At 34.6% G+C, this 12,119-nt stretch overlaps 1 protein-coding gene across 2 annotated transcripts in view; it reads left to right on the top strand.

The window, feature by feature from the left end:
* The window catches only part of MMP16 (matrix metallopeptidase 16), a 189,128-nt gene that overhangs the window by 163,644 nt on the left and 13,365 nt on the right, over positions 1-12,119 (top strand). For both annotated transcript variants that reach the window (XM_032181550.1, XM_032181551.1), the window contains one exon: positions 3,030-3,168. In XM_032181550.1, the coding sequence (XP_032037441.1) occupies positions 3,030-3,168 (139 nt within the window). The remainder of the gene's footprint in view (positions 1-3,029; positions 3,169-12,119) is intronic.

Raw genomic sequence — 12,119 nt, 5'->3', positions numbered from 1 at the left:
ACATCCCAGAAAAATAATGAACTCATTGGATGTGTAAACTTTTCAGAGCACTTGATTGAGACAAAAAGCCTTTTTAGTATTTTTAAGTAACCACTGTAGTTCATGAACACCATAATGAAAATAATAATAATAAATCATGTAATAGCTACTTGAACAGAAAGGTTAATTTAATTTAAAAAGAAAAAAAAAAAAAAGTGAACAAATAGTTCTAGAATTTTGGTACAGTACCTGCTAGCTTCCTGCTAGTACTGCAGGTACTGCTAGCAGGTAGCTCTCTTCTCAATCATTACTTAGAAGACTTTAAATTGTAATACAATTTACTGACAACAGAAAATTATTAAAGGAATTCAGGAAGTTCAGTGGGTCAGAATCTCTTGTAATGCTGGTACCGCTCCATTGAACTCCCTGAAGTCAGTTAATTTGTGCCAATGCTCATCAGAAAACTGATCTTGGTATGCTCAAAATTATGTTTCAGGACACAATATTTAAACATTAAGGGTAATGGAATAGGAAGATCTTATTTCAAGAATTTCTTTTTCCTAAACTTTGGTCAAACATATAGAAAGGTTTCCTGAAAACAAACAGAAAGATTGTAGAATGGATTTGGTCTACAAGGTAATTTTAACAAGGATCTTGGATTAGATCTTGCAGTCAAAGTGCAGCTATTGTTGGTGATACAGAAAAGGAAAGAAGGCAAATGAAGGCAGAACAGTGAGCAGCTGTGAATTTGCTAATTGCTTATGGCTTTTCACACTGCATGTTGTTAAATTGTCATATATTTATTTCAGCAGATAGCTGTGGATGCTGTGAATTTGCATGTGTTTAGGAAGGAATTCTTAGCAGTGAAGTGCTAATACCAAAATTATAAAATTTTGTTCGGGAACCTCCTGAACCATAAATGATGGGTGACTGGGAGAGAGAAGCATTGTCACCTCTCTCAGAGGTGTTATTAGAGAGGTTTCATAGCGTGTTTCCTGTGTTTTTATTGTTGTCTGTTAATTTCCTAGTGATTTGGGGTACAGGATGCAGGCCCAGGCAAACCCTGATAGTAACATATATCAGAAAGAGAAGCTCACTGCAGCTTGCTACTTCTTTGTAATTTTTTAAACTTCAGTAACTGATTTCTGAGATAATACCTGGCTTTTGAGAGCTTTGTAGGAATTTGGAAAAGACAAGAACTATTTGACCTATTGAGACTTCCTGTTAAATCATTTTTCCCCAAGTCACTGCTAGATTGATGATGCCTTAAAAATATGATGTGAAAATGCATTTCAAGTGTTAATTACCATTTCAATGAAAAAGTACTTCCAAATCATCTGATTTGATGACATTTCCCCTAATTTTATTTTTTCATAGCCCTTTTGTCTTATCTTCATGACCAAATAACAGAGGTTGACATCTGTTCCAGCATTGAGAACACTTAAAATTAGGCCTCCCTAAACGTTTTTATCTTTAAGCTGCATTCCCTCACTTTTGCCTATACTGGAATTTGGTCAATTTATCCTAAAAAAAAAAAAAAAAAAAAAAAAAAAAAGTTTTGCTGACCTTCCTAAAACATTTTAATACAACTAACAATTAAAAATAAAAAATAAAAATAAAAATAAATTGTAAATAGGAGTATAATGAGACAAAACTAGAGTGACTATAAGATATAATAGAGTTTTATTACTAGTGAAATAGCTAGATGTGAGGGATATTATTCTCAGAGTTGCAACTCAGTGGCAATCAATGTTATATTTTTCAAATTGTATAAGCTATTCAAACATTTTTTAAAAGTTATCCTCAGAAATTTGGAACTGAAAACAACTCTTTCAATCCAAGACTCGTTTATGCACATGACTAAGATGTATTTTTGTGTATGTGTTGAGCAGTTTTGTATTTCTATAGTTAATACTTTCAGTGATGATTTATAAATTGATGTGTCATTGTAAAGATGAACAATTAAATAGAGTTGTGATCTCAGGTTAGGAAAAATGATGAATGCAGTTCATCATAAGCCTGCTCCTGTAAAATACTAATCTTCTCTCTAAGCTGTGCCAGTTCCCACAAGAGCACAGATTTCTTTTGCTTTGCAAGTTGATCTGTACAGAAAGAAGGCTGAACTGCCATGTAAAACAACTGTGACAGATACCTGACAGGATAGCACTTTGTCATTTAAAGGGGGTTGTTTTGTTTTATATAACATTAATATTGTAAGACTGTGAAAATGTGTCTAAAAAGTGAAATATCCTATTAGAGTTCCTTTGCCAACTGGAACTGTTTCTGTTGTACCTCTTCAACTCTTACAATAATGCTGTCTTTATCAAAACCCACCTAATGTGTCATGTACTCATTTCTCAACTTCAATATTCCTCATTCCTCAACAATGCACCTTCCATATGATTCTCACTTAAAGCAATAGCATATCTTAACAGGGAGAAGTTATTTTAAGTGTCAACAATATACGAGAGATTTACCAGGATACTGGATTTAAAACCTATAATTGGCTGTAATATTAATTTTTGCGCATGTAAAGACTGCAAATCTTCACTACAGTAAAGTTGCCATCAAATTGTAGTTCTTATGGGGCTGTTGTAGTAAAGTTACACTATTGTAATGTTAATCTACCAACCTTTCACTCTTAGAAGCCACTGCAGAAAAATGACTTGCAGAATTAGTTGATCACGTGTACCTACAGCTCAGTCTATAAGCACTTGTAGTCAGCCTGCAAATTTTAAGTCTGGTCCCTTACCGGAATGATGTTGAGAAGGTTGCATCATCTTGTACAGTACTCTGTACATTCTGACAAAGGTTATCTGCACCACACACAGAGTTCACATGGGAAGCTTATTCTAACCTTAGGGAACAACTAGTTCTGACACATTGGTAATGTGGGGAGGTGACACATATGCAAATACAGATATAGTTATGCAAACAGCCAAGGTTCTGCTCTAAAAATGCTAGGATAGGCTATTCAGTATTTCCAGAACAACAACTGAATATATACGAATTCCTGAAAGCACAATAAGAGGTGTATATTTGGTTTCCAGGATCAGTGGTTTTGGAGAGTCAGAAACAACAGGGTAATGGATGGATACCCCATGCAGATTACCTATTTCTGGAGAGGACTGCCTCCCAGCATTGATGCAGTTTATGAAAACAGTGACGGGAATTTTGTCTTCTTTAAAGGTAAGAAAAGCCAGACTTTGTGTAATACTTTTGACTGTGATGTTTTTTTTGGAACATACTTACTTATTTGTACTAATGGTTTGTAAATCATGTTAGAAATTTGTAGCTAACTAAAGCTACATATGAGTTATGTTTTGTCATCCTGTCTACTGCAGCTTTAATTTATGCTTACCCTTCAGAGTATCAGATCATTTACTCTGATATATTCAGTAAAAGTTTAGAAGCATAAATACAAGGCATTGCAATGCAGTGATCTACGATGAAATATTTTTTTGGAAAATCTGGATCAGAAGCAAGAATAAACACAGTTGCCTATGTTTTCATATTGTTCTCCTTGCTCTTCTTTCTTGTTACAAATGATATTTGCACATATATATTTAAATGGCATCTGATCTACATATATGGTACTGTATTGCACTGTACTTATTTCATATAAGACCTCTGATGTTAGGAATTTCAGGTGGGAAATGAATTCATAACAAATATATTTTTCACAGATGTATCAAGTATTTCTGTAAAAGTATAAACTCCATAAAATGTTGTATGAATTAAATTATTGCTAATACATGTAATTCTTTTCAGTTTCATTCCCAGTGTCAGTGGTTCTTTAAATCTAATTTAGATTTAAATCTAATTTAGATTTAATAAGCAAAATTGACAAATTTGTATTGTCCTATATGATAAATAAATACCCATATAGCAATTCAAGAGTGAAAAACATCTAAAATATGTTTTATAATATAATATTTTAGGAAAATAAATAAGAAACTTCATAGGTATTTGTAAAACTTCAGCTTTTATTTATGTTGTGAGTGATTCACTTGTTAATTTATCACAAAAAGGTAGAAATAATGTTTTTCAAATTGTTATATCATAAATTAGTCCTTTGTTTTAGAAGCAGAAACATTAATAGGGAGATAGAAGTAATATTTCATTCAATATTTCATTCACTATGGAAATGTTATCACCTTTAAAATGTTAAATGGAAAATGCTTAATAACATGCAGAAATACTACATAATAGTACAATGAAGATGAACTTTACATTCTACTAATAGCCAAACTATTTTTTTGTGTGTGTGTGAATTGTAAGGTAAATTACATTCCATGTAGTATTTTCTATTTGTATGACTTCAAAAGAATATATACTTTTATTTATGTTGCCATAAAATAAACTTAATGACATAAACTGGGAAGTCAGTAAGATCATGATCAAAGTATCACGAAATCTGCATTCCTCTATTTGATTTTCATGTCTGCTGGTCATACAAGGATAGAGGGATTATTCTGTACATTCTTCTTTGCTCATCATTGTTACACAGAGCAAAGGAACCATTCTGTGCACATCAGACCTCTTCCTTGATAATTCTGGGATCCCCATTGCCTGACCTTCACGCAGAAATGATCAAGCTAGCCTTACCTTTCGTTTCCTTTCCTTCCCTGTGACCTAAAAATATTTTATTATTTAAATCTTTATCCAGTGCTGACTGACTCCTGTTAGGCCCTGGAGGAATGGGTTGATTCAACAAGTCTGTATGTTACAGACAACAAAACAACAGGAGGGGCTAAGAGGATTTTGTTCATGTTTTTGCATGTGAAATGAAATAATCTAGATTAATTAAAGCAAATAGAAGCAACACGATAGTGTTTCTATAAGTCAGAAAACTGTTCTTTTCCATCTTCCTTATCCCCAGTGTATGCTCTTTGAGTTCAGACCAGATGATTTTGTGCCTTATTGATAACATCATACACTTGGATTTTGCTATAGATATTTTTCCACTTGCTTTTCATTCAAAATTCCTTTATTTGTTGTTGTTGTGTTTTGTTTTGTTTTTCAGTAACATCTGTATTGTTTTGTTGTTTGCCAAAGTCAAAAATACTTCTATTTTCTTTTTTGACTTTTTTTTTTCTGAATTTTTGCTTCTCTGTCATGAAGAATAAGCTCTTCATGATTTCCAATATCTACCTGATGGTGTTTGTCTACCAGTGTAATTCCTGTTTTCTTGCTGCCACAGAATGAATAGATTCATCTGAGTATTTTCTATGCATGTCCTTGAAAACTCCTGTTTACCAAGGATCTCAGATGATTTGTGAAACATGATAGCAGAAGTCTGTAGGTAGCAATCCTCATCTCATTTCTTCCATTCCCTTACAAAATTTCTTCTTGGGAAAATAGTGTATGTCTTCCTCCCAAGGTTGTTAGCAATAGACAAGCTGATTGTTGCTGAGATGATGAGCAAACAGAACATGTTACCTAGGTAGAATGCTTTACCAATGGAAAAAAAAAATGGTGAAACCAAGTAAGTTCTAGTAGGAGCTCTAAATCTGAAGTTTGTAATACAGATGTGTTCACAAAGCACAGATCTAAGCCAACATTTATGTTCATTATTCAGAGGAAAAAAAAAAAAAAAAAAGAATCAATGGAGTTAATGCTATCACCAAGCTTGGACTGGGTGAACATCACAGTGTGCTCAGAAAACACTCTCCAGATCACCTCACTTCTCACTTTAAGACTGATCCGTTCTTCACCACAGAAAAGTGTCGTGATCAAGTGACAACAGCATTGACTTGCAGGTTTTTAAATAAAGCTTCCAATACTTCTTCTCAAGTTATCAGTAACATCCAATGTCTTCCAATAAATTATAGGCTGTTCAATCTCAGCCATGTTCTGGAGAAACATGTCAGTGTGTAAATATCCTCCCTTCAGAATCCTTTCTGAAGGCACACCTTACATCTCTATTGCTCTCTTTCACTCACTTTGGAGGCTTTGTTCCTATGGTGAAACAGGGTCTGGACATCTTCCATGACTGAACAGTTTTTCACTTCTGCTTTCTTTTTTGTGGAGCAATATATCCACTGTCTGGGGTCAGAGGAGGGAGAATTAATACAATTTATTCATCTGTGACTACTAGTGAGTAATTGCAACTTCGTTTTTGCTTGCATGCCTAAACTGTCATAGGTTCAGGACAAAAATCATTCAATCGTAGGCCAATAACACTTCCAAGATACACTCAGTGTAGACCTTGTGAAACATCCAGGATAGGAACATTCTGTTGATCTCTTTAGGAATCCACAAATCTCATTTACTTTCAATAATCTATGCTCTATTTCCTTCTTATGAGGACACTCGGGTTGTCTGGAGATGAGAAGGTGTAATCTTATTATATGAGAAGGCGTGAGAAAGAGATGAGAATGACCTTATTATTCTCTATGACTTCTTGAGGAAAGGAAACAGGCAGGGAGGTGCTTGTCCCTTTTTCCTGGTAACTGATAACAAGATATGCAAAAATGGTGTGAAGCTGGTCCAGGGGAAGTTCAGACTAGATGTAAGAAAAAATTTCTTTACCATGACAGAGATCAAACACTGAAACAAGCTTCCCAGAGAGGTGGTTGATGCTTCATGTCTGTCAATGTTCAAGAGATATTTGGACAATGACCTCAATAATATACTTTAACTTTTGTTAGCTCTGAAGAAGTCAGGCAGTTGGACTAGATGGTCTCTGAAGGTCCCTTCCAACTGAACTATTCAATTCAATTCAATTCAATTTGATTTGATTTGATTTGATTCGATTCTATCCTATTTGATCCAATTGAATTTGATTTGATTTGATTTGATTTGATTTGTTTAAATCTTTACCTTCTGAGACATCAAACATCGTTTGAAATAGTTGATTTAAATGATAAAGCAAGTTTAGATCTTCATAACTTTTTTCTTTTTTTTTTTTTTAATTAGTATTATATTTTTCCTATTTATGTGTAAACAGTTGTATTCTTATTAATAGGCTTCTGTTTTACACTAGTAGAAATATAAAATAGTATAGATGTCCTGGTTTCAGTTAGAACAGAATTAATTTTCTTCCTAGTAGCTGGTGGAATGCTGTGTTTTGGCTTAGGATGAGAAGAGTGCTGATAACACTCCGATGTTTTAATTGTTGCAGAGCAGTGCTTATACCAAGCCAAGGACACCTCAGACTTTCGCTCTGTCCTGCCAACAGGCAGGCTGGGGGTACAGTAAGAGCTGGGAGGGGACAGACCCAGGACAGGTGACCCGAACTAGCCAAAGGGGTATTCCATACCATCTGACGTCATGCTAAACAATATATAGGGGTGGCTAGCCGGGGGGAGGGGGCCGGACTGCTCGGGGTTAAGCTGGGCATCGGTCAGCGGGTGGTGAGCAATTGCATTGTGCATCACTTGTTTGTACATATTATTAGTAGTAGTACTATTATCATCATTGTACTATTATTATTATTATTATTATTATTATTATTATTATTATTATTATTATTATTATTATTATTATTTTCCTGTCTTATTAAACTGTCTTTATCTCAGCTCACGGGCTTCACTTTCCATTTCTCTCCCCCGTCCCAGAGAGGGAGGGGGGAGGGTGAGCGAACGGCTGCGTGGTGTTTAGCTGCCAGCCGGGTTAAACCACTACAGTCTTTTTGGCGCCCAACGTGGGGCTCGAACCCACGACCCTGAGATTAAGAGTCTCATGCTCTCTGTTCTAACTGAAACCAGGACAACAGGTATTTTAAATGTATGTATATATATATATATATATATTTAAATGGGAGCCATGTTGTAAAATATTAGCCATATACAAATAATCTGGGATGGCAACTGAGGGTGGAATATTTATTTATGATCCTTTGAAACATCTGTATAGCTTATATTTTTACTGTGAGAAATGTAGTTATTCCTTATGTGTGCTATTTAAAATCTTTCAGTATGTTTATACCTGTTCAACATTAATCTTCTGAGAATATTGGTGGAGCATTTGAGACCACACATAATATGTTAGATATCCATCAAAAATATAGCTAAATCAAGTTCAAGGCTATTGGATCAAGGGTCTTCTTCAGTTTTGAAATTTCCTTGGTTTTGATTTTTTTATCTTTACAAATTTAACTAGTTTCATATACTTTTTTTTTTCATTGATATTTATTTTATAAAAGGAAAAATAATTGCAAAAATTCAGTGACATGCTTGTAGTGCAAAGCTATAAAGTGATACTTGCTCATTTTATGTAGCTTAAGATAATTGGCCCGCATCCTTGTGACTCATAATGCTTATAAAGTACTTAACTATCTGGTGGACAGTGGCTTATAAAAAGCAGCTGTTTACATTCTTGTTATTCACTGCTGGTGTCTGTGCTGAATGATAATAAGAAGATGGCTCCAGAACTATACTTTTTATTATTTATTATTATTATTTTATTTTAAATGAGGAAATGTGAATAGTAAAATTTATTCTCCATACCTGTGGGAATTTATGTAGTGCTAAAAATGAAATTGTCAGGCCATCTGTGCTATTGAATGTTATGGTAAACCAAATGTAGCAATAGAAAGGCTGCTGTAAAACACAGTGCCACCATCATAACTTTCAACTGCACTTATCCCACTGCTTGGCAATATTATTTTGAAAAATAGATTTACTATAGCGTTGGATAATGGAGCAGAGAAGTGCCAGAGACGAGATGTGGGGAAAAAAAAAGAGAATGAGATAAAAGGAAGCAAAAATAGTAACTTGGGGATACTAGTGAGAAGATGCTTGATCCTGGCTTGCAAGACCAAAGTTAGGAACAAGAGTAACTGGAGAAAAAACCCTCCGGAATTAGATATTCAAATTCTAACTGGTTTCAGACAGAAACCAGTTCAGAATAGAAGTCCTAAAAGTTTTTATAATCTTGGCTCATCATAGCACATATAGTGATTATATGCTATATCCTGCACAGGATATTATAAGTACATAGACCATGAACAAACATGAATTGGTTGCTGACAACCCTGGAGCACAACCATTCAGCATTCTGATGCTAAAAAGGAATGGTCATGGTTTCTAAAATCTGCATAATTGTTTGCAGTTGTCAGTCTGGAGACTATCTGGAGTTAAATATTTGGTATTTTAAGAGAGGTATTGCAGTAGAGATAGCCTTTATTTCCAGCAATTTTTTAAGAATGTCAAAGATAGATGCTTAGAAACTTCAAGTAATTGCAGTCACAGTTCATCTTTCTCAATTATTTTCCTATGGTGATGATATTTAACAAAGCATTACTGAAAAAAAGTAAGACATTTTGACTTTTTTGTCACTTGCTTCATTCTCAGCTTGTGACCTTAACATTCTGCTTGTTGGTATATTGGATCTACATTAGGGAATAAATGCAGAGAGATGAAACATTCTGAAGGCTGGCCAGACTTCATGAAACATGTGGTGCTTTATTAAACTCTGTGAGAATAACAAACCTACCAAACAGACCTTGAAAAACAAGTCTATTAAATAAATACAGTGCTAATTTCTGTCTGGGCCATACAGTAGGACTCCGATCAAGCATTATTTATGTATAAGAAGGTTGAAACTATAATTATTTTAGTCTTGTTATGTATTCTTTATTTCCATTGTAATCACAATTCATGAAGTGTATTGACTATTTAATTGTGGAAGTGGAATATGAACCAAATGAAAGCTTACTGACATGAGGGTTCATTTTTAGTACATTTTACGATACATAAATATAATTTAGAAGTAAAGGAGTTAATTTTCTTTATAGTCATGCATCCTTTGCACTGATTTTCAGCTTTAACTCCTAATACTGAATTTGAACTTTTCTGAAATTCTCTGATCAAGTCACCCACTTTCTTCCAGCTGAGGGACAGATGCTAAACAGGAAAAAAAATAAATAAAAAAATAAAATGGGCAGTCAGGTGGAACATTTGGGTTTCTTATATACAAACATTCCCATTCCCATATACAATCAACGGAGTTGTAGCAGACTAAATATATCTTCCAATGTTAAACTCTATAATACATAATAGTTAGTGTTAGAATAGTTAGAATCAATAGAAGTTTTGCCCACATATGTTAAAGCTCTCAATGCCCTACTGTCTCCATTTTTGTAAGTGTATTTTATATAGTTAAATTTACCTTTTTTCTATTTACCGCAAAGCAATTCGCTTTCTGTCAGAAATTTTGTGAAGAAGGATTTAATTTCTCACTTATGTCATGTTTTTCCTTTCTTTACCTGCTTATACTTCAGTATATATGAACATGTAACAGATTTGTTACCTTGCTCAGTACTGCTATCCACTAAAGTGTGCGCTCAACCACTGTTTTGTTTTGCTGTGACTTGATCTTGTTAATAGCTGAATTTGACGTGTTGGGTATGGCTGGTAATGATCAATTCCTAACAACTGACTTTACTTTTATTCCTTGTGAGGCACAAGAAAAGGTAATGGCATTACATACATCACAGCATATGCCTCTCAATGCTGTGCAACAGCTGTCATTTTGAATGATCTTCTGAAACAGAAATGAGCTGGCTCCGTATCATTTACTGGATGCCATCTGTTGTTCACACCATAAGTACCAACTACTAAGGTCCAAAATACATGGCTTCTCTTACTGTTGCATTTGAAACTGCCATTATCATCTGAAGTCTTCTGTGTCTGGTCATCTGAATTGGCAGAAGGATAAACCACATGGAAGGAGAGACAATGAAAGATTAGAGATGCTCACCCTCATCATCATACCCTATATAAGTGAATTCTGTAGGGAATCTCAGTAAAGGTAAACATCAGGGTAGCACAGACCTTAATCCTTGGTCAATACAGACCTTAGCTTTTTGTGACTGTTCTTAGATCTCTATGTCCCTTTTATTTTCAGTACTTCAAATGTCTCTGTATGTGTTTCTTCTTAGAACCCTTTCTTCCTTCAACTGACAGAGGGAAAAGATGGATCTGTTGAGCAAACTGTAGTCTCAGTATTTGGAAGTGGGTGGCAAGCAGCTGTGAAGAAGCTGATAAAAAATTTATTCTGGAAACCCAGCATGGGAGGGACTGAAACTATATCCCTTCTCCTAATTAAAACTGTGATAAAATGAAAGCATGCTTTATATCACTCCAGTACAAACAGGGATATAAAGCAAACCTCCCGTTATGCAAATATTTAATACCACTGAGGGATAGCTAAAATTTAAAAACAACTGCAAACCAGTGTTCTGGATTTTCCCTCTTCTTAACTCTGGCATACACCTGATCCTATGTCTTTGGAGTGATACTACATTTCCTTATAAAATAATTATGCAGCATAGCGCCTTAACCTCCTAAGTCTGTGTAACAGCCTGCCTAGCCTTACAGGTAAATATAATAACTAATATAAACAGCCATGATTTTATCTATTAAGATCTCTTTCTAAAAGTGTCTGAGGAAAACATATTTTATCATAGAATCATAGAATGGTTTGGGTTGGAAAGAACCTTAAAGATCATTTAGTTGCAAACCCTCTGCCACAGGCAGGGACACCTTCCACTAGAACAGGCTGCTCAAAGCCCCATACAACCTGTTTTTGTTGTTGTTTTGGTTTGTTTGTTTCATTTTTTTTCCCTTAAATTTTAAACATCATCATAAATAACACTGGACAGACTAAGGTGAAATATCCAATAGGGCTATATAAACATATACAATAGGCCAATCCAGTATTTGTGTACCTTCCCTAGACTTCTCTGTAATGTAACTCAGAAAGGTCTACATCACATCAGGCAACCCTCTCCTTCAGTGTTGTTATTACAATTAGCAGCACTTTTTAGAAACACAGATGAAGGTAGTCCCTTAAAGAGAAAATAAGCATGTTTCCTACATGATGGAGGCTATAGTCTAGCTTACAAAGAATGTCCCTGTGGCCTAGATAACATAAAGCAAAAAGAAGACAGGCTCTAAAGCAAGTTCTTCAGATAAATACTAAAACATAGATTATGCTCCATTTTCCCTATTTCTAGGGGGCATAGGAGGATCTTTATTACCTTTTTTCAGCCTGAGATGTCTGTGTTTGAAAGAGAAATTTTTACTGAAAATACACAGGTAAGATGTGTATTTTGAGGATTAATTAGAAGAAAGTAAAAACATACAAATGAAAAGATGGTTGCAGAAATAGGTCAGCAGGCACAGTATGTT

Source organism: Aythya fuligula, chromosome 2 (genome assembly GCF_009819795.1).
Source record: "Aythya fuligula isolate bAytFul2 chromosome 2, bAytFul2.pri, whole genome shotgun sequence".
In the NCBI taxonomy this organism is placed as follows: Eukaryota; Metazoa; Chordata; class Aves; order Anseriformes; family Anatidae; genus Aythya; species Aythya fuligula.
This window is presented reverse-complemented; position numbering and strand designations above follow the sequence as displayed.